This window comes from Vicia villosa, unplaced genomic scaffold (genome assembly GCF_029867415.1).
Source record: "Vicia villosa cultivar HV-30 ecotype Madison, WI unplaced genomic scaffold, Vvil1.0 ctg.001676F_1_1, whole genome shotgun sequence".
Taxonomy (NCBI): domain Eukaryota; kingdom Viridiplantae; phylum Streptophyta; class Magnoliopsida; order Fabales; family Fabaceae; genus Vicia; species Vicia villosa.
Genome location: NW_026705695.1, coordinates 152,251 through 174,161, shown reverse-complemented (window position 1 = coordinate 174,161; position 21,911 = coordinate 152,251). Strand labels below are relative to the sequence as shown.

At 34.2% G+C, this 21,911-nt stretch overlaps 2 protein-coding genes and 1 pseudogene across 2 annotated transcripts; all 3 read right to left on the bottom strand.

Annotated features, from left to right (window-relative positions):
* Positions 1-3,218: 3,218 nt before the first annotated feature.
* LOC131636242 (uncharacterized) lies at positions 3,219-4,067 on the bottom strand. The gene has a single exon (XM_058906877.1). The coding sequence runs from the start codon at positions 4,065-4,067 to the stop codon at positions 3,219-3,221; it is 849 nt and encodes a 282-aa protein (XP_058762860.1).
* An 11,452-nt stretch (positions 4,068-15,519) lies between these two features.
* On the bottom strand, positions 15,520-17,749 carry LOC131636241 (uncharacterized; annotated as a pseudogene).
* An 81-nt stretch (positions 17,750-17,830) lies between these two features.
* Positions 17,831-21,281, bottom strand: LOC131636240 (uncharacterized). Its single transcript, XM_058906876.1, has 4 exons — positions 20,399-21,281; positions 19,790-19,934; positions 18,776-19,683; positions 17,831-18,669 (listed from the first exon to the last, which is right to left on the bottom strand). Exons 1-4 carry the CDS (start codon positions 21,279-21,281, stop codon positions 17,831-17,833), a joined length of 2,775 nt encoding a protein of 924 aa, XP_058762859.1.
* Positions 21,282-21,911: the final 630 nt, after the last annotated feature.

Genomic DNA, 21,911 nt, shown 5'->3' with positions numbered 1-21,911 from the left:
ATGATGTGTTTCATGTGCCTCAGTTGAGGAGATACATTTTGGATCCGTCTCATGTGATCCAAGTGGATGATGTGTTGGTGAGAGACAACCTGACTATTGAGGCATCACCCATGCGGATAGAGGACCGAGAAGTGAAGTTGTTGTATGATAAGGAGATTTCCTTGGTGAAGGTAGTTTGGAGAGAACCATCTGGTGGGAGCAAGACTTTGGAGCGTGAGGAGCAGATGCGAGAGTCATATCCGACTCTGTTTCCTTCAGTAATTTTCAGAGGCGAAAATTTCTTACGTGGGGGAGAGTTGTAACACCCCATTTTCATTTGATAAAAACTAGGCTAATTTTATCTTACCTCAAATATGTAATACTCCGGCCTGATTTATAAGCAAAAATGATAAGTTTCACGCTTATTAAGAAAGTTAAGTGTATTTACTTTTCTTGATTTCATGTAAGAGATATAACACAATTACGCATGTACCCTTAATTAAATTGTCATTCCATAACAACGTTAAGTAATTAATGTAAGGATAGTTTTGGAATAAAAGCATTAAATGTGTTTTGATTTGTGAACATTTACTTATATTTATGGCCAAAAAATTTAGAAGACTTTTGCTTATAAATAAGGCTGGAGGGAGTACTTAGAGTTTTCTACATAATTAATTCCAATTACCTCATTAACCCTCAATTTTCTTAATTTACACTATTGCCACAACTCTCTAACTCCTTGCTCTCCTATAAGTGTGTATTGCATGATGGGGTAGAGAAAAGATGTCATTATTGTAACACCCCGATATCCGCTACACGCATCAACCGTATCGGCCAACCGAGCATGTCACCAGCTTAATCAATACTCCCCCTAGGTCCGCTTATCGGCTGCCCAAGAAATATTGTTTTTGCCTCCCGCAAGAATCGAACCACGTACCTAGGGGTTAAGTACGTATTCAAGTATAATCAAGTGTAAAACAACAATTTACTGTTGTTTCTGCCATAATCGCTTGTTTTCTTTTGTGTTCTGATGGGTTAGACATTCCTTGTGCTAGTTAATTCATTTTCTTTGTTTATTAAAAAAAGGCATTCAATCTTGCGAAATAAGAATTTAGTAGTCGTATGATAAATATAGCAGCTCTTTTTAATTTAAGGGTATATATATATATATATATATATATATATATATATATATATATATATATATATATATATATATATATATATATATATATATATATATATATATATATATATATATATATATATATATATATATATATATATATATATAAGTAACTTTGACTTTCATGATTCTATTATTATAGAATAAAATCGTGAAAATAACTAGTATTTTTTACCCTTTTGTTAAAATTAGGGTTATGTCATAGAAATCATAACTGTGGAATTGCCAGTTCTGCTGTTGTGGTCCCATTTCTATAATTAGCATCAAATTTAAAATCAATTATCTTAGGTTATCATGCAAAGAAAAGAACATTGAATTACGTTCACGTATTAACTTATGAGAATAGATATTATGATATCATGTAAATTAATTTTCACACCGACACATTCTAAATAAAACTTAAACTTATGAGTCAAGTAAGTACGAGGTAAATGTCTCAACTTATCTTAACCCTAAGACTATTCTTGTGTTGTTAAGTTGTCTTGCAACTTGCAAGTGCAGAGGATTATCAAGCAATAGAGAGAAAAAAGATTTGTGAACCGGCAATAAAGAAGAAATAGAAGTTTATTAATTGCAAGTTGCAAGCATTTTTGTTTTTTTTTGGGTCCATCAAGTGGCAAGCATGAGATGTGTACAGGTTACCAGCCATAGAGTGGACAATGGATTTCGGACCCCATAACATGTCTGCTTGTGGATGATTCTATTCCTAAGCACCGGTCACTATGGGATTATGGGTTAAGTAGTGTAGGAATGTCAGTGTCGTGTTACAGAGTGTGCAAGTTGGCTATGGTATATAATTTTAAATTTTTTAAAATTAAATTATAGATAAATAGGATTTTGAAATTATATTTTAAATTAAATCGTAATTAAATAAAATTTCTATTTATTTTTTCATAAATAAATTATAATTAATTTATACAGGAATTCTAAAAACCTGAGACAGTTATGTGTAGTGGGTTTGTTTGTTGAGTAATAAACAAAAAGAAATAAAGAGTTTCTTTTAGATTGTAAGTGTATATAAATAAAAGAAAAAATAGAGAAAGGATTAGTAGATTATAAAGGCAGTTTGCATTCTAAATTTAATGAAGGCAGTTTGCATTCTAAATTTAATGACTTATGCCAAGGGATTGTGTTTCTGCTTAAAAAAAATGGATTTTTTTTAATATATTTTTTAAAATGAATTTTCTAAAATCGCTTTTCAAAATATTACAAGTTTTTTTATATTTTTTTTTCTAAAATGAAATATTAATTTTAACATCATATAACATAAATATAGATTATTGAAGACCAAAACTTAGTCAAAATTGCAATTTTTTTAAAAAGTTGTATTTTAAAAATGATTTTTATGAAAATCTATTGAAATGACTTCAAAATTAAGTGATTTTTTGAAATTTTGATATCCAAATCTTTTTCATAAATAAATGAAATACCTAAAATCACATTTTAAGAATAACTATTCAAATAAAATTTTTATTTGAAGCTTTTATAAAAAATTTCTTTATAAATTTTTTATTCACAAAATTACGTAACACTATAAAAATCATTTTTAAAAAAAGTCAAAACAAACAAGCTCAAAACCTTAACATGTCAAAAGTAAAATTCAAATCTTAGTTAAGACTGTAACCCCGGTGATACAAAGGTTCATATAAAAAAGAGTTGTTTATGGTACAGTTTAGCTAAAGAAGTAAATTTAAATGAAGTGAATTATAAAAAGAATTTACTTGAATTTAATCGAATCATTTACGTTAAATTTAATATTTTAAAAATCGGATCGATCATTAAATTGGTGTGAGTAATAAAATATTGATTTATTTGTCAAATTATTAAGTCATTGGTTAAACTGCATAATTAAATTAGATTTAACAAAATTACTTATTGAATAAATCGGTCTCTATAACAAAAGTATATCATTATTAAATTAGTCGAACCGAATGACTGAGTCTCAAAAAAATCATCATGTCTTCAAAATTTCAAGATATCTTTTTTTTTTAATAGTCAATTTGATTGATAAAGCTCGCACTAGGGGTGCAACCCTTACAAAAAAGAAACGACCCTAAAGAGTAATTGAATCAGATAAAGGAAGTTTAAACCATTCGTAATAGCTTCGTCTAAACTCAGTATATCCAACATACAACCATCTCCAAGAAAGAAAAACAATATTAGAGCAAATGTCATCGAAACAAAACACCTCCCCCTTGAAGATTATGGCATTTCTCATAATCCAAAGACACCAAATGGTTGCAAACCAAACAAAATTGATCATAGTTCTTCGCTTGATATTCTTCACCTTTTCTTGTAAATCACCAAATAAAACGAACTCCTCGATGTTAATTTTCTCCGGAATGCCTAACCACACAAAAATATGATTCCAAATCTCTTTCACCTCTTGGTAAAGAAAGAAAAGATGAGAGGAAGATTCTAAAAGGTTACCACAAAAATCGCAAATCGGATTGGAAACATTAGAAACTCCTCTTTTCAACAATTGATCCTTAGTGGGAAGCCGGTCAATAAAAAATCTCCAAGCGAACAACTTAATCTTAGGCGGAAGTTTAAGATCCCACATCGCTTTCAACCACTTAATCAAAAGAGAATCCCAAACTACTGATTTAGAATTATTGACCACAAAAGAGATGCTAGCAACGGTGAACTCCTTATCCGCGTTAATAGACCAAGAGAAGGTGTCATTTTCGAACTCGTGGGGAGTATACCCACCAACCGAATCACAGAACCGGTTCCAGCAAGGCATGGCAGCCGCTGCTGCCCATGTTGCTATATCGATACCATCGTCGCGATAAAAAAGAGCCTTGAGATCCCACTTATGCGTTACGTTGGTCCAAACCAACACCTCTGCCACCGTGCAAAATTTCTTAGTTGAAAGAGCAAACAAATCCGGGAAAGACATGCTAAGAGATTGATCTCCCAACCACAAGTTATGCCAAAAAAAGAATATCCATCCCATTCTTGAAAGAACTATTAAAACACCCAATAAAATTGTTTTCAACTTTGTCCTCCAACAAGTTGTTCTTGCACATATCCTTCCACCAAATCGATTCGTCACATCTATTTAAAAGACCACCATTGACTTGAATCTTGATTTTAGGACATAAATACCTCATCTTTATAAAACGACTCCAAATGGCATTATCCTCATTTAGAATTCTCCACTTCCACTTCATAAGAAGAGCTTTGTTCATCTCCCTCACATCTCTTACCCCCAAACCGCCTTTCTCTTTTGGCCTACAAACCACCTCCCATTTCACCCAATGGATGCTCCTTCTCTCGACATTACCGCTCCAAAGAAACTCGCTTTGAAGTTTTCTTATCTCTATAACAACTCTACTCGGAGCTTTAAAGAAGGAAAGAGTGAAAATTGGAATTGAATTCAACACCGAGTTTAAGAGAGTGACCCTCCCTCCCATCGAAATGTTTCTTCCCTTCCACGAAGAAAGACGCCTCTTTAAATTGTTCACCACATCCGTCCAAACTTTCTTCCTTCTAGGACTATCCCCCACCAAAATTCCTAAGAATTTGAAAGGATACACCCCTTTCTTGCAAGAAAGAAAAGTCGTTGCGGCGTTAATGTACCACTCTCCCACATTCACACCGATAATATTGCTTTTAGCAAAATTAATCTTCAAACTGGACACTAATTCAAAACCTCTCAAAATCACCTTCAAATTCCAAAGGTTATTGCAAGAAGCTTCACCGAGAAGAATAGTTTCATCCGCAAATTGAAGAATGTCCACATAATCACCATCCCCGTACTTGAAAGGCTTGAAGTTTCCCAACTCTACCGACTTCCTCACAAGTGCCGTTAACCCTTCCATAGCTAGAACAAAAAGAAACGGGGACAATGGATCTCCTTGTCTTAAACCTCTTTGCACCTTAAACTCCTTTATTGCGCTACTGTTAACCAAGACGGACATGTTGTTGTTGAAAATGCAAGCTTCCATCCACCGCATCCAACGATTACCAAACCCCATCCTAATTATCATCTCTCTAATATATCTCCAAGAAACGGAATCGTACGCCTTTTCGAAGTCCACCTTGAGCAAGAGGCAACTCCTTTTCTTCCTTCTCGACCAATCAATAATCTCATTAACCAAAAGAACTCCGTCAATCATATTCCTACCCGGGACGAAAGCAGTTTGATTAATAGTCACCAACTTGCCAATAACCTCCTTTAATCTAGCCTCCAAAATCTTAGCAATAATTTTGTAAATGCTTCCCACCAAGCATATGGGCCGAAATTCACCTAAGGATTGAGGATTGTTGGTTTTTGGAATCAAAGCAAGGAAAGAAGAAGTAATAGATTTTACAAGAGTTCCCTTGCGATGAAAATCGTTGCACATTTTAAGAATATCATCACGAATCACAACCCAACACCTCTTAAAGAAATCTAGAGAGAAACCATCCGGCCCCGCACTTTTGTTGCCATCACACGACCAAATTGCTTCCTTAATCTCCACCTCCGAGAACGGCCTTTCAATGCTCAAAGCCTCCGAGTCTAGAAGCTTATTTAAATCCAAGCCGTTAAGGTTCGGCCTCCCCTCCACCTCTTCTTTGAAAAAAGATTTGAAAAAGGAATGAGTGAAATCTTTGACATCATCAACATCTTCCAACACCCCGATCCTAGTTGCAAGAGAGCACAAAGAGTTCCTCCGCCTTCTCTCTTTGAGGGAATTATGAAAATACCTCGTGTTACAATCTCCTTCGGCGAGCCATAATTGCCTCGACTTTAGACGAAGAAAACCTTCTTTTTTATGAAGATTGTCCCAAAACGCCAAAGTCGCCTTAGATCTTTGCACCACTACCTCCTCCGGAACTTTACCTGCAAAATGAGCAAAATTGTTATCTAAAAAATGCATCTCTTTCCCCGCATCATCAATGTTAAGATCAATCCAACCAAACACCTCCTTATTCCAAGTACTAATTTTGCTTTTAAGAGCCTTCAACTTCTCAACAAGACAAAAATCCCCACGACCCTTCACTTCCACCTTTTTCCACTCCTCCTCGACAAAAGCAAAAAAGTCCTTGTGACCAAACCAAAGATTATTGAATCTAAAAGGTTTAGGTCCCCAATTCCTCTTGTTATCTTCTATCCAAATGGGAGCATGGTCCGAGACGTCCCTTTCTCCTATATATTGACCTTCAACCTTCCAATCGTCAATGAAATAGGACGATAAAAGAAATCTATCCAATCTACTCAAGGCACTACCACACTTATTGGACCAAGTGAACTTTCCTCCTATAGTAGGAGGATCCACCAACTCCATCTCTTTGATAAACTCTTTAAAATCTTCAATCTCCCTTTTATAGTTCTTTTTGGATGAACCAATTCTCTCCTCCAAAGACGAGACAAGGTTGAAGTCCCCACCAATGCACCATGAACCGTCGATGCTCCTCCTCTTCACATCCACAAGCCTCCTCCAAGAATTCAATCTAGCATTGTGGTCACATGAAGCATAAATATTTACAAAATACATTCTTCTATTCTCTTTTTCCACACAATGCCTAAGAAACCCTCTCCTCGAAAACTATATATAAGGTTGAAAAAATCTTTCCTCCACATAATTAGGATACCTCCCGAAGCCCCGACGGCATCCAAATGCGACCAGTCCACCCTCTCATCACCCCATAATTCTTTCACATTTTGTTGCTGAATATTCTTCAATTTAGTTTCTTGTAAAAAAGCAATATCCACCTCTTTGAATGTTGAAACCTATCCTCTTCCTCTTCACCCTCATTCCTCCTCCTCTTATATTTAGAGAATAAATAATCATTTTAACTCATTGTTGGTCTCCTTTAAATCCTCTCCCCCTTTGTAATCACGCTTCTCCATCTCCTCTAATTTTTGAATGGGATTAAATAACATTGAAGCATTTGCAATCCCCAACTTGTTCATAGAATTCCACAGCCCCACTGAGGAATTACCTAAACCCCTTTTGATCACTCTAGCATTGCAATTTCTAACCTCAGAATGAGTAAGAGAATCATCTGAATAAGTCCTATCCTCCGACTTGCTCCCAAACACAGACCTGGATTCATTGCCCGAATGCAAAGGGAAGACCATCTCAGCAGGATAAGAAAAGTTATCCACTCTATCTCCCAAATTCAAGATATCTCTCATTTGTTTCCTAACTTTTTTGGAATTCTTCAATCTGTTACATTGGTCATCAAAGCACAGTAGCTTACTATCAACTTTTTCCCCTCCCATGTCCTGCATGGTACTTTCAAGAAAATCCTCGTTAAAAGCTAACATTTCATTTTCGGGTCCCACCTTAACACCAAAAGATTTATTAGAAGAAACATTCCTTGTAGTGTCTGCCAGCTGTAAAGTGTTTCTTGAATAACAAGTGGACTTTGTAAAATTTTGGCCCACAACCGCTACCTCCTTTGGCCCAATAATTGTGGGCCCCCCTTTGCTACAAACCTTATCACAATGGGAATTGTCTTTCTCCTTAAAAGCTATCTTCTTCGCCTCTACTATGCTATCATGGTTCTCCTTTTCATTAAATGCCCCTCTTACAGAACACTCAACCCTAGAGAAACTTTCACTAGAAATACTCTCTGTTTTGGTCTGCCCATACTTATCTGGCATAAAGACATTCACATTGTAACCTAGTTCCTTAGCACCTTTCACTTCTTTCTTTCCGCCCTGCTCCTCTGTATGTCGTCTCTCTGAGCTTCTGACACACCTTGGAAAGTCCCTATCTTTTTCACCGAACCACACGCCACCTTCCGGCTCCATTTCTTCCACTGTTGTTTCTCTCTCCGCCGATCGTTCGTCTACAACCGGAACCTCCAAAGAGAAATCCGATCCCGACCAAGATTCGTCCATCGATCCCGCCCTAGAACCATCCAAATCTCCCACCCTCACCGTCGCATCCTCCTTCACCAAACAATGAAACCACTCTCCGTCTACTGAAACAGCTACTTTCCTATTTATCGTTTCCAATTGATCCGTGAAAATCAACAAATTAGTTACGTCCATCCTGATCTGTTTACCCTATAAACTGTCACCATTGGCCACCACCCCAATATCATAAAGGAGAAGCTCACAGAATCTTATGTTTCTCACAAAGCATGGAATACCGAAAATGGACACCCACACAGATCTAAAACATTCGACATCGTTCTTCTGCCACTTCCGGACCTCCTTGAACCATCTATCTTTCCAAACTCCAGCATCCCTCAACAACCTATCCAGATCTCCTTCAATAGTTTCTTCCAACAAGCAGAGATTTGGGCCCAAAGGTGTAGCTACTACGGAGAAGATGCCCTCAGCCAAAAGACTATTGCTCACACCAAAGGCCAAACTAGGTGATCTTGCAATCCCCACCATGGCATTGCGGTACCGATTTTGCTCATCTGAATTAGAACTATAGAAATTTTTTGTTTATTTCCTCCTTTATGCTGACCTCCCCTGCTTTTATGTTCTGAATGTTATTCTTCTCATTGTTTCCCTTATGTTTATTGAAATTCCTAGATGAAACATTGAATTTCACTGAATCCGCATATGATTTGAACTACTCTTTGTTACCTATGTTCCCTCCTCCCCCTGTTGTCGAACCAATCCTCTGCTCTCCCTTAAATTTACCTCTTGTAAATCCTACGACATCGCCTTTTGATAAAACCTGGTTCTCCACGTTGAGACCCCCCTTCAGCTCCTTCCTTTTGAACTTAGTCACATTAGCCTTCAACTTCCTTCCTTCGAGCCAAAGATTGTCCAGTTTAATCTCCAGCAATCTGACGTCTTCAAAATTTATAAAGCTCACGAAACCATACTTCCCACCTCTCCAATCCTTCTTTGGTGGAATACTATTTCATCCATCACTCCAAGATCCTTAAATTCGAAAAAAAGATCCCTAGCTCTCCATCTGTGATCAAAGTTCGTTATAAAGAACGAAGTGATTTCGCCATTGACTCCTTCTAATGAATTTTTCATGATATCCCATTTGCTGCTTGCACTGTCATTTCTCCCCTTTCTTCTTACCTCTTGCCAACCTCCGCTAGCAGACTTCCCTTGAAAAACCATTGAAAAACCAGGTTAAAGCAAAAACCTATCAGAGTTTCTCTCACTAACTTTCTCTCTCATCATAATATGTTTAGGGTTTCAAGATATCTTAATTTGACATGTTCTTTTTTTAAATTCAAATTATTGACATAGTCATCACACACAACACAATACTACAAAATTCATATCCAAATAAATATTAAACAAAATCTAATTCTAATAAATTTAATTTTAGTAAAATTGTTCTAAATAAGTTTTAAACAATTTAATTTATTTTAAATTTTTCTTATTAAGACAGCGCCGTTTGGCTGAGAAAAAAAGCAAGTATTTAATTTATCACTTTTTTTAAATTGTTGATTTATCAATATTTACTGATTGTAGTTGATTCTCACTGATTCAATAGTTTACTCAATCTAAAAATTAGACTAGATCGATGACTCTTACGTTTCCGATTCGACAGACCGGTTCAATCTGGATTTTAAAACATTGGTGAAGTCACACCAAAATCAAACTAAATTATTAATTTGGTATACTAGTTTAAGACTCATAATCGTACCAAACCGTTACTTACTAAACTATTTTTGCCAAACAAATCCATGTGATAAGGTGAATTGAACCATTATATATTTTTATTTAAATTGTGTTGTAGTTAGATATTTAACGTTATTATTTTAAAACCAATGTATCTATACAATTTTGTACGAATGCTTATAGCTATTGTGACTTTATGGATATGAGATACGTATTTTTGTAAAGTTGTATGGTAGGTTTACTTATGAAGAATTATTTCATTGATATCAATTAAATATATTTTAATATTATTTATTCTCAATAATCATTTGAGTTAAATGTAGAATTAGAGATATTTTGTTATACATGAAATTTTATCGGATTATATAATACATTGATATGCTCACTGTTAATTTGCTTAGAATATATTTTAATGTGGGGACATATAATATTTATATTATAAAAAAAAATTAATTTGATGTGTGTATATACATGTATGAATAAAATGAGTTTAAATATTTTATTTTATTATAAGATTTTATTTAATTATTTTGTTGACAATATATTAAATAATTTTGAGATTCATATATGATATGAATGAGAAAAACAAATGAATAGAAACGTAATTATTTTTATTGAGATAATTTTGGGAAGTTTATGAGGTATAATAACTTGAAAATTTTGAGATGATATTGTTTTCAATGTGCGAATTTTTTTTTTATATTGTTGGAAAATTATTCATTATTTATTGAGTATTGTGAAAAATATTTGTATGGTGAGTTTTAATCACATGAGACATTTTGAGTGATAATTTGAATTGAGATATTTCTTATAGTATGGATGATCCAATGTGTTACAATAATACATTGATGTGATTCAAATGAGAATGAAATTAAATGTGAAACTATTTCTCATTGTGGGGCTGTTGTTACTAGAAAATCATTCAAGCACACCTTTCTAATAAAATCTTAAATAGATTTATATTAATTTTATAGAGAAATAATGATGTCGCTTATAAGTCATATAAGCAGACCTGTATAAATATAGGGAGACCAAGTGTAATATTAAAACTTGAGTAATATTTGAAATTCATTGACTTGGAGACGTCTTAGTCAATATTTTTAGGAAGGAAAATTGTGACTTCCTCATTTGTGTTTAAAATAGCTACTGAATATTGAGGAAATATCCTCTATTTATATGAAGTCAAATTAAAGTGATCCTAGTCGATCCTTTGACAAATCTCTAGGACGAAATAAATTTGTGGCATATCGAGGAGAATTAGACTTAAGCCAATTAAAATTAACAAGTGATGGAAACCCAACCTTTATGATTGGAGATCTTATGAAAAAGGTTCATATGGGTAAGAACAAGTCATTTGTTAGTTCTGCTAGCACCAAAAATATTTGATTAATTTTTGTTTGCATCCTTTTCTTATGGTGTAAATGAGAAAGTATTAGACACTACATTACCGAGAGGATAAGCTTATGAAGCTTCTAATGAATTTCATATTCCTTATGGGTGGTGTATGACTTGCCTCATACATTTGATGAAATCACCTATATGAGTGTTGAGTGAGGCTGCTTATATGAGATCTTGGCAAAATCTCTAGAGCACTCATGAAAATAACCAGGTATGCGCACAACCTATTAGCGCCTCACAGCGTCAACAACAAAAATTGTGGGGGTGTGATGTGAGTGGTAGACCTCTAACATACGCTAAGTGACTTTGGTTCATGTAGCTTGCTACACCAATTTCATTGTGTGTTAAGTACTATCATTCTAGGACTGGTTCATATAGCTTGCTATACCAGTTTGAAGCATTACATCTAAGATGTTAATCCAGGAATTTTTTTTACCTTCCTTATAACTTTTGAAATATCTGGGGGATTGTTGAAAATTTTGATTATATTTCAAAAGTTCTAAATATATTTTCTCACATCATATATAGAAAAATATTTTTAAATATTAATCATCATCACCATTATTATATTATTATCATTAATATTATTATTAATATTATTATTTATTTTATGATTTATAATAATTTTACTCGATCAAATAATTGCAATTAATTAGTTTGACTTGACTTAGTCAAACCTACTACTTCATCTTCCTTTTTTATATATAACAATTCTCCAACTATCTTGGAGACAAGAGAGAAAAATAAAAATACTAGAACATGTAACATGAAAAGCTCTCTTTGTTTTATATTCCTTATTCCTTTTAGTTTTTCTTGGTTACCTCTTCCGGTCAATATGTTTCTTGTTGTTCTGTTACCTCAGATTTATTCTAAGAAGAGCCAGTTGAATCTTGGGGGATTTGCGCGTATGAGGCGGATAAATCTTTAAGGACAGTGTTTTTACACGCCTCATGTGGTGTACATAAAGCAAACCTATATATATATATATATATATATATATATATATATATATATAATTGCAATTCGGTTCTTTTTATTTTGGTTTGATTATTGTAGTTCGGTTTGATTATTGAAGTTTTTGATAAATTATGGTTCGGTTCATTAACTAGAGATAACAATTTGGTTATTTAACAATGATTCAGTTTTATGGTTCGGTTCAATTTTATGAATTTTTTTGAAGACCCATAATTGTGAGGTGATTTCCTCCTCACAACGCCTAAAATAACCTAGGAATAACAAATCTTGCCAGGAGGCAAGGCACTTAGAAAAACATTGGTTGTAACTATTTGCAAGGTAAAAATTACCTCGCAATATTTCTGTGTGAAAAACACGAGAATTATACATGTCACCCCCTAAATTATACATGCCACCTCCCTTTTTTTATTTTCATTTTATCCCTGATGAGATACAAAGAATTTTCGGACAAAATTTTTGGTACACCCTGCCAAATTTTCGGTACGAGGAAATTTCCGATAATGTATTTGAAATTTCCGATATATCGGAAATTTCAAATTTTAGGGCCGTACCGAAAATTTCAAATTTTCTGGTAGTACCGGAAATTTCATCATAACTGAAATTTGTGGTATGTTTCAATATTAGGTTTTTTCAACGGTTGAGATTTTGCCGACACTTTTGGAGGGTCCTTATTACACCGACACATATGTATGGTCTAGAATGCTTCACCATTTGTATAAACAGGGGGTCTTAGGGTTATTGGATAACATATCTCAACAAAATGCTTGTTCCTCAGTATTTGATTAATGTAGCAGTGTATTTCAATGATTGGAACCCTGCTATTGAAACCAAGATTCTAGATGATCCTGAATCCTTTGCCACCTTGAAAAAAACGTTGAATAATTTGCTGCCTGATTCCGATAATAGAAGGGTGACAAAGATCAAGTTTCGGGAGGACTAGATTGATACAAATGGAAGTGTGAAATACAACCTAATCGAGTTGAAGAATGACGAAGATGTGAATGCCATGTGGAAATCATTTCACCGTAGGATAACTAAAGGTTCGATCGAGTTGGACACGCAGATCCGAAGATCCGTGGATGACATAATGAAGTGTCTAAAACGTCCAGAGTCATTCATTAGTGCCTAGGTTTTCATATTTCAGAGTACTGTTTATGTTTGTTGTTTGTCACCTGATATTTGTTAACTAAGGTTGTTTGGTATTGATGTTATTTTATTTTCTTTACCTAATCGAAACATGTATATGCAAAAAATATTATGCCTTTTGATCAATTGGATGACGTAACAAAGTAGGTGATGTTAGATTGTATTTGGTGCTTGTTGGTGTTGGTGGGTTAGAAGATGACGAATATGCTCCAAAAGATGGAGTCTTTGTTCTTTTTAAAGAAGTTTCAAATGAACCACCTGCATTCCATTTCGGTTCATCCTTCAATAATATATATGCACCCTCAAATGTGAATTTTTCATGTCCATCTTGGTAATAAATTTCATATACAGCCGATATGATATTGCTCTCGAAGCTACTGGTTTTCTTTATAGCAGAGGCGTGTTTGTAGCACCCATCAAACTTTTGAACAGACAGATTAATCTTTTTTTACCATCGACATTGTATTTCCATTAAATTTATTTCTTGATAATTCTTGTAATGATGCTTGTTATAAGCTTCACTAATCCTCTTCCAAAAACTTCATTCTCATTTAGTTGAAATCTTATTTTTAGAGTATTCACAACCAATGTGGATCCAATTTCTTCACCAAGGTTAATAGTTTCCATGCCACCTTGAGTGCAAAGTTGTGGTGTTTCAAGCTCTTGATCATTTGAACATGTGTCAATATTATCCATTTGAATCCCATGAGACATAGTAGGATTAGTTGATTGAGACGAAATTTGTTGATATTGATATGGTAAAGTATGATATGAGTAATTTTCAAAGTGCGGATTATTTTGTGGATGTGGGATAAAAGGAGAATTTATAAATTTTGGATTATGTTGTGAATTTAGGTTATAAGATGTATTTCCAAAATATGAGGTGTTTTGTTGATTTGGGATAAAAGAATGATTGTCACCATTTTGTATAAAATTGGACCTAAAATTATGATGGTTGGGGTTCATTTAAAAAAAATGTAGAACTATTTTAACAACTAAGATATATGATAAATGGTTAAAATTGTATGTGTAAATGTATGCATAAAAAAAGCCGTTATAAATAGTTACCGTTGCAAAATATAAGTCATATGTAAAACTATCTATTTGTTATATAAAATATAGGGTTAAATACGTTTTTACTCTCTATAAATATGCGACCCTGCATTTTTAATCCCTATAAAATCTTTCTTCAATGATTGGTCCTTCTAAAATTTTTATGCATGCAATTTCAGTCTCTCCTATTTTCTAAAATTTTAAAAACTGATTAATTACCCTTTAATTTTTAAATTTTTGAATAATTTTTTTTATATATGTTTAGAATACTGTAAAATATTTATTTACCAAGTTTTAGAATTTTTTAAAACGAGAAGAATTAAATATGAATTTTTCAAATTTCAAAAAATAATGATAAATGTGATGAAAATCTCAACTTAAAAATTAAATTTTGAGTTCCTTTTTTTTCAGGAACTTTTTAAAACATTATGAACATGTCTGCAAAATAATCATTCTAAAATACACATTGGTTTGACAATAGGGACTGAAATTACATGAATAAAAATTTTAGAAGGATCGTTCATTGAAGGAAAATTTTATAGAGACTAAAAATGCAGGGTCGCATATTTATAAGAACTAAAAACGTATTTAACCCAAAAATATAATTAAAAAATTAAAAGTGGACTAGAGCCCCTATTAAAACTTTGGCCACTATAATTTTAACTCAAATATACAAGACACTATAAGACACTATGATATATTGAAAACCGTAAAGTCACTCAAATTTTTAGTCCTATATTAATGCTCTTAACCACCCATACTTAAATCTCAATATTATTTAGGATCGTAAAAGACTTTGACATTATATATATATATACTAGTAGGAAACCCGTGCTATCGCACGGGTCTGGTCGGGATCATATTACATGAATCAGTCTATCACTTGTAATGTTCCCTTATATAAATTAACGACATATATTTAGCCAAAGTGTTTTCCAAGTTTTAGTAAATATTAATAAATGTTAAACACATGATACACAACGGTAAAACAATGAAAAAGCTATTAATACATTCAATTTTTTATGTCTTCAAATAAAAACAATAAACATATTTACTGGTATAAATATCAGATGCTATCTTCTTGTATGATTGCAACCAGCCAACAACGTGCATCGTATACCTACATTATAAAATGTATAAAGCAATATATGATTAAGAATAAAATTTAAGGCATATAAATATTGGGTGTTTCATATACAGTTACAAATTTGGAAAAGAAAAATAAGCTTACCATCTAACAAAGTGATTGGAAAACCTCCTTGTATACAACATTTGTGGTAGTGGAGCACGGAACATTCTCTTTGTCGTGTATTAAGATTTTAAGACCACTTTTTGTAGTAACTCTTGAGATTGCAACATAAAGTTGTCCATGACTAAACACGGGAGAAGGCAAATACAAACCAACACTATCAAGAGACTGGCCTTGAGACTTATTAATTGTCATTGCGTAAGAGACAATAATTGGAAATTGTCTCCTAATCAACTTAAATGGCTACGGTGACTCTGAAGGTGACATAGACATTCGAGGAATGTAAAAAAGGTTACCTATGTTCTTGCCAGAAATTATTTTTGCCTCAATGACATGATTGGCCAATCTTGTGACAATCAATCTTGTTCCATTACACAATCCATCTGATTGGTCCAAATTTCTCATAAGCATAATGGGAGTACCAACTTTCAATTTGATTCTATGATTTGGTAAACCTAATGTTCTTAATTTGCTAAGAAATTCTGGAGTTAGCACTTCATAAGCTTCGGTATAACTTGTATCAGTTCTATCAATTGAATCGTAACTAAGATACTCTTTCTCTTCACCTAAAAAAATAAACAGAAAGATACGAACATTAGTAAATTCAAAATCATAGGCTGCATATTCTCTTTCCCATGCACCAAAAAAAGAATAAATAATTTTTACCTGGTATAAGGTCCAATACATAATGATTGATCTTATCCACAACTTCAATGGTTGAGGCAAGAATTGCTTTTCCTTGTAGATATGCAACATCTTGGAATACATTAACCAAATTGGGATATGTATTTTCAACAATAGCTTTGATAGGATCTTCATAATTGGTAATCAATAAATCTTGAGGAATCTCTACGTCCACCAATCCATCATTTGGTTCAGATATCTTACCATCACTGACATTTAAAATCCATTTTGAGAACTCCGCTAATTCCTTAGAACTTGTATTATCGCTTCCATGCTGAAGTCTCATGTTTTTTGTCAGTGTTAGAACCTGGCAATAGTCCCAGATATAAGAGGAGCATATGGATGCATGAACAACATCAGAACGCCCTGCTCTCGGAACAACTGGAAGAATCTGTCTGAAGTCTCCTCCAAAAACAACAACTTTGCCGCCGAAGATTTTATTACCAAGACCCTTCTTGGTCATGACGTCTTTAAGTGTTCTATCCAATGCCTCAAAACAATTTTTATGAGCCATAGGTGCTTCATCCCATATTATCACGTCCGTTGCCTCGAATAATTGAGAATGTTCTATGTTTTTGTCAATATTGCAAGTGGAGTTGTCAAGTGTTGGCACAGGAATTTTGAACTTGGAATGAGCAGTTCGTCCACGTGGTAATAACAATGAAGCTATACCACTTGAAGCAACAGCAAGCACAATTTTTTTCTTCGAACGAAGTGCACTTGATAGTGTCCTCCACATGAAAGTTTTATCGGTCCCTCCATAACCATGTAAAAAAAAGACCCCTCCTCTTTGTTTTCCGACAGCTTCCATGATTTTTTCAAAGATTGAGCGTTGTTCATCTATCATGCATAATGTAAATGGTGATATTTCAAAAAATGTCTATCTGTGGGACTGATAACTTATGCCATCAAATAGTATAAATATAAAACATCACCTGTAAGGGCACGAAAGAGATTGTTGAAGTTTTCTCGCCCAGTTTCAGTATTGTAATCATGTTCTTCGTAAATCAGTCTGTTCCCAACGTGCCGTGTGACATACGCATCCGGATAAGGCATGTCTTTGAATTCGTGCAAACTTCTTCGATTGGATTGCAACATATTCTCAATCTCAATGAGTGTCAAGTTTTTCAACTCAGCTTCTATTAACTGCATATCTATAAAAAAACACCAATTAAAACTTGATATGTGGTGGCATGGTAGTTAATTGAAAAGGGTATCACAATAATGTACCTTTTATATTAGTTAACTGTCTCTGTCGGTGCAGAATACCGTCGGACAGCGTCTTCCAAGTTTTTTGCCAAACGTGACGCGGTCTGTTAATTGTACTGGACAGTAGCATAGTTACAAATAACTTTCTCAAAAAATGTCTCGAACCCCAATCTTTGGCCTCGTTAATGGCTGCAACATATTCCTTGTCATCATTAAGAAATCCCATTTCAAAACATGCATCTCTAAAACTGTCCCGAACAATTCCCCCGACCTTTTTTATATCCTCGTAACATGTTGGCCCTTTTGCAACAGTCAGCATCATTCTCAGGTAATACAGCTCACCTGTACTTGGAGGAACCCAAATTAGTCTTCCAATGGTGTGCCCTCTATTACGCGGTATCCATCATCGGTATCTTTTATCATAAACAAACTTAGTAAGGAAATTTGAGTAGGTCAGATTTTTGGCCTCTGGATATGTTTTGTTTGCTTTCATCCAAGTGGTAAACATTGATTCCTTCACACTTGGTTTTTCAAGGACTTCATCTATCAGTTCGTAATCGGTATAATATACCGAATTATCGCCCTCGAGATGAAAATATAATCTTTCTACTGCAGGAGACCTTCCATGAATGGGAAAAGAAAATATTCTCCAACATGCTTTGCTTGGTGAGACATATCTACAATCAAGATACTGCTTGATTTCATCGCCATTTTTAGCGGCCAAAGGACTGTCGTTGTCTCCTTCTAAGACAGCAGCGGTAATCCTGTCATACCCCTTGTTTATATATTTAAATAAGTACTTAACCGAAGTACCCTGATTACACCATTCCATATTAATGTGAGCTTGAAATTTCTTCAACAGATATGGATTGTGAGGAACAACATATTTGTTATCAAGAACAACGTTTTTTATCGTAACAGTGTTTCCAGTATCCCTCCTTCGGTACACAGGATATTCATCCTGATCAACTACAGTCTGAGGCTGCCATGTTTTTGGAAAGAATTTAGAGCATTTTGCGTTTTTCATGCAAGGTGACAGCATGTTTGCCAAACCACACGGACCGTGAATCATATGTCTCTTCACCAGATTATACAATTCCACATCATCTTCTTTTGATGGTATCTCTGATGAAATGATGTTGTTTATGTCCTCGGGAGTGGGATACTTGCTTTGCGGATGCATGAATAGCAAAATATGAGCATGTGGTAAACCTCTCTTTTGAAACTCAACAGTGTATATATCTGCATAAAATTATAGTAATGAGAGCTTATGATTATATGAGATTTTAAATAGAAGTTATAAACATAAAACATAGCTTGACAGCATGAAATTAATAATATGACTTACATGCAACCACTCTCCCTAAGACATGCTTCTTAGTCAAATCAAACAACAACTCATCCAACTTAATTTTAAAAACTCTTGATATAATGTCGGGATGATCATGGGGCTGCAACCTCGTTGTGTGAAGCAGTCTTTTGACTTCGGGCCACATTGGATTGCATGTAAATGTGATAAAAAGGTCAGGAAAACCAATATGGCTACAAATAGCCATTCCATCAAAATCCAATTGTTCCATGTATCTTCGACTTCCAACATAAGTTGATGGTAAAACAACCCTCTTACCCTTGTTTGCTCCTTGAGTGTTTTGATCCTGTTCTGGACCGTTCAAATTGCAGTACTTTGAAACTCTTAGTTTTTTCTGGTGCTTGCGTATGTAATTCAACCTTTGAGATTCCATCATGGTGAAACCATCAACCAAAAATTGCTGAAAAAGCCTCCTGGACATCAAAAGTGTGTGTGCTTCGGTTGGTCTGGTTTGAATCTGAAACGTAAGCCATTCTCTGATAGTAAGTTTATTCTTCTTCTTCTTTTCTTTTGTTTCCCTGTGTAGAATACCAATTCTAAAACCATCTTCACCATATGGAAACAAAAGTGGATATTGTAAAGCAAGATAACTTGGATGAAACTCACTTATCCTTTTCAGCTTCCCACTCTGTCTCTCAAGTATAATATGTCTCTTAGAACCTGTATCAACATCACCAACGATAAGTGCGGCAACTTCGGAAACTGTCGGTTGATTATAAACTCTTCCGTCCTTGGATCGATCGGCGATTAATTTCAGTTTTAGATCAGGTACATGAGAATCTTTTAGTCGATCTGCTGCCATCCTAAATGTTTTAGCATGTGTGTTGAACTCATCAAGCATACGTTTCAATTTTCCAACCGTTTCTGGATTCACATTAGGATTATGACTGTAAGACATTATATAAAACAGTTAGTGTCCATGTGTTATGGACTTCTATAGAAGAAGGTAAAACAGAATAATGTCATAAAACAAAGTAAGAATTCGGACATTACCCTATTCCTTTCATTTTGTGATGAATCTCATTATCAGTGTCATAAATATAAAGCTGTGCAAATTTTGGTGTTTCTCCATCCAAAGGGAGCATGCTCCCAATTCTATGGCAAGTCTGTCCATGTATCCTTATGTTAGGCGGTCCTCCTGCCGATTAGTATCTATTGTCAAACTTCATTCCGGGTGACATAAAGGCAAACATAATGTTGTACAATCTGCAATACTGCTGATAGTTTATACAGTCTGAATCATTATCATCAAATAATAGATGCTTTAGTAACGGTGGCGGTTCATTCAAAAGCGGCAACATAACTTTACCATTTCCACAACATAATTGGAATTTGGGTACAACACTATGATTTCGTTTGTCTGTCTTCTCTTGATACCACATCAGTGCTCCACAATGTATGCATTCAACAATTGGATCACCGATATCGGAAGCCTATTTTATTCAAACAAATACGAAGCAAGTCATAATTTAGAATAAAATAGTCACAAGTAAAGATGTTTCATGACTGCAACATTGAATATGGCATGGTTTACAGGAATCAAATCATATTAGTTAGTCTGAAGTATAAAATAAAGTGTCATATATATCTATACATATATACCAGAATCTTTCACATTTTGCGGCGTATAGTTTGGTTCTATGGTTTCTTCATCATCAAGAGTTGATGCTGTGTAATAGTCAGGATTTGCATTTATGAACTCACAATCACTATCAGATATTGATTCATCCGTTGTTCCATCTTCAACGGTTTCATTTGCTTCGTTATTAACACTTGTGTTGCGGTGAATATTGCTTGTGGATGAAGACTCACCGTAATGATCAATATTTGAGAATTTTTTGAATAGATTGGCGGCCATAGATTGAATAACACCAACATTCAATTGTTTTCTGGATGAAACGACTGATCCACTTTGATGTGTATTAAAGTTTTTGAAGACTTGATCAGCAAAGGAAGATGTTGTACCACTTGAAGGTGTGTTTGTATCGAGGCTGACAGGAGAATTGAAAGCATGGTGTCTGCTCAGCCGTGGTGTATTTGGTTGAATAATTGTCTTTCTTCGTTGATATGATGTCGCAGCTACCAGGTTAGGGGACATGGTATCCATAGTACATGTTGAACTCGAGCTGCATGAACCAACTTTGGGTGTTGTTGTATTTGACTTTAGTTTATAAGCATTGTGTTGCCTTTGATTCTGAAACTTATTGACACTTACGTTTCTACTTGTTGCTGATGACCTTAGAAGCTCTGCTGGATGTGCATTCAAGTTTTGACTCCTTTGATTCATCACTGAAGAAGTAATGTTAGACAGTGGGGTTCTGATGTTGTCAATGGATGGATGATAGTTCCTACTGAAACAAACTTCAAAATCTAATTCTTTATCACCAACTCTACTTCTTTTCAATCTTCTTTCACTGAGAATTTGTTTCCTCCTTCTTCTTGCCAATGCTGCAACTTTCTTACTCTCACAATCGTGTGATTCCATAATAGCTATGTAAATGGTTTACTAAGTATACCTCATGCAAACAAAATAAAAGACAGCATCTATAGGATTCTAATGTGAAAAGTTTTTTCTCATACCTATTTTGTTATTTGAACAGTCAGCCAATTAAAACAGAGAGAATATGGTAAGGATGTGTATACCTATTCAATGTCCATGCACAATGGTATTTGCTATTATCTTTAACGTGCTTAGCCTTATTAATAATTAACCATCTAATTATGATAGTAAAAATGTTAAAGACATGAGAGGGGATATTAAAGTTGATGGTTAAGTGTTTGGTCAGCATAATTATTCCATTTAATAAATTAATGGTAAAATAACAAAACTGTTGGTAAACCACAAAAAGGTTACAATCAATGATAACAATGAATATAGAAAAATGGCATTAACGAAAAATGCAATTAAATTAAAAGAAAAAAACATTGGAAAACGTATATGAAGTAAGTATAATCCCTCACCAATGAATAGTAACAACTTATACTTGTAATGTGAAAGGGCAGACACGTTTTGCAAGGCCATACCTTTAAGATTTGCTTCCAGATTTTCTTCTTGTGTTATAATCAAAAATCAAATCACATATCTTCTCTTACTATTATCCCCTACATGCAAATA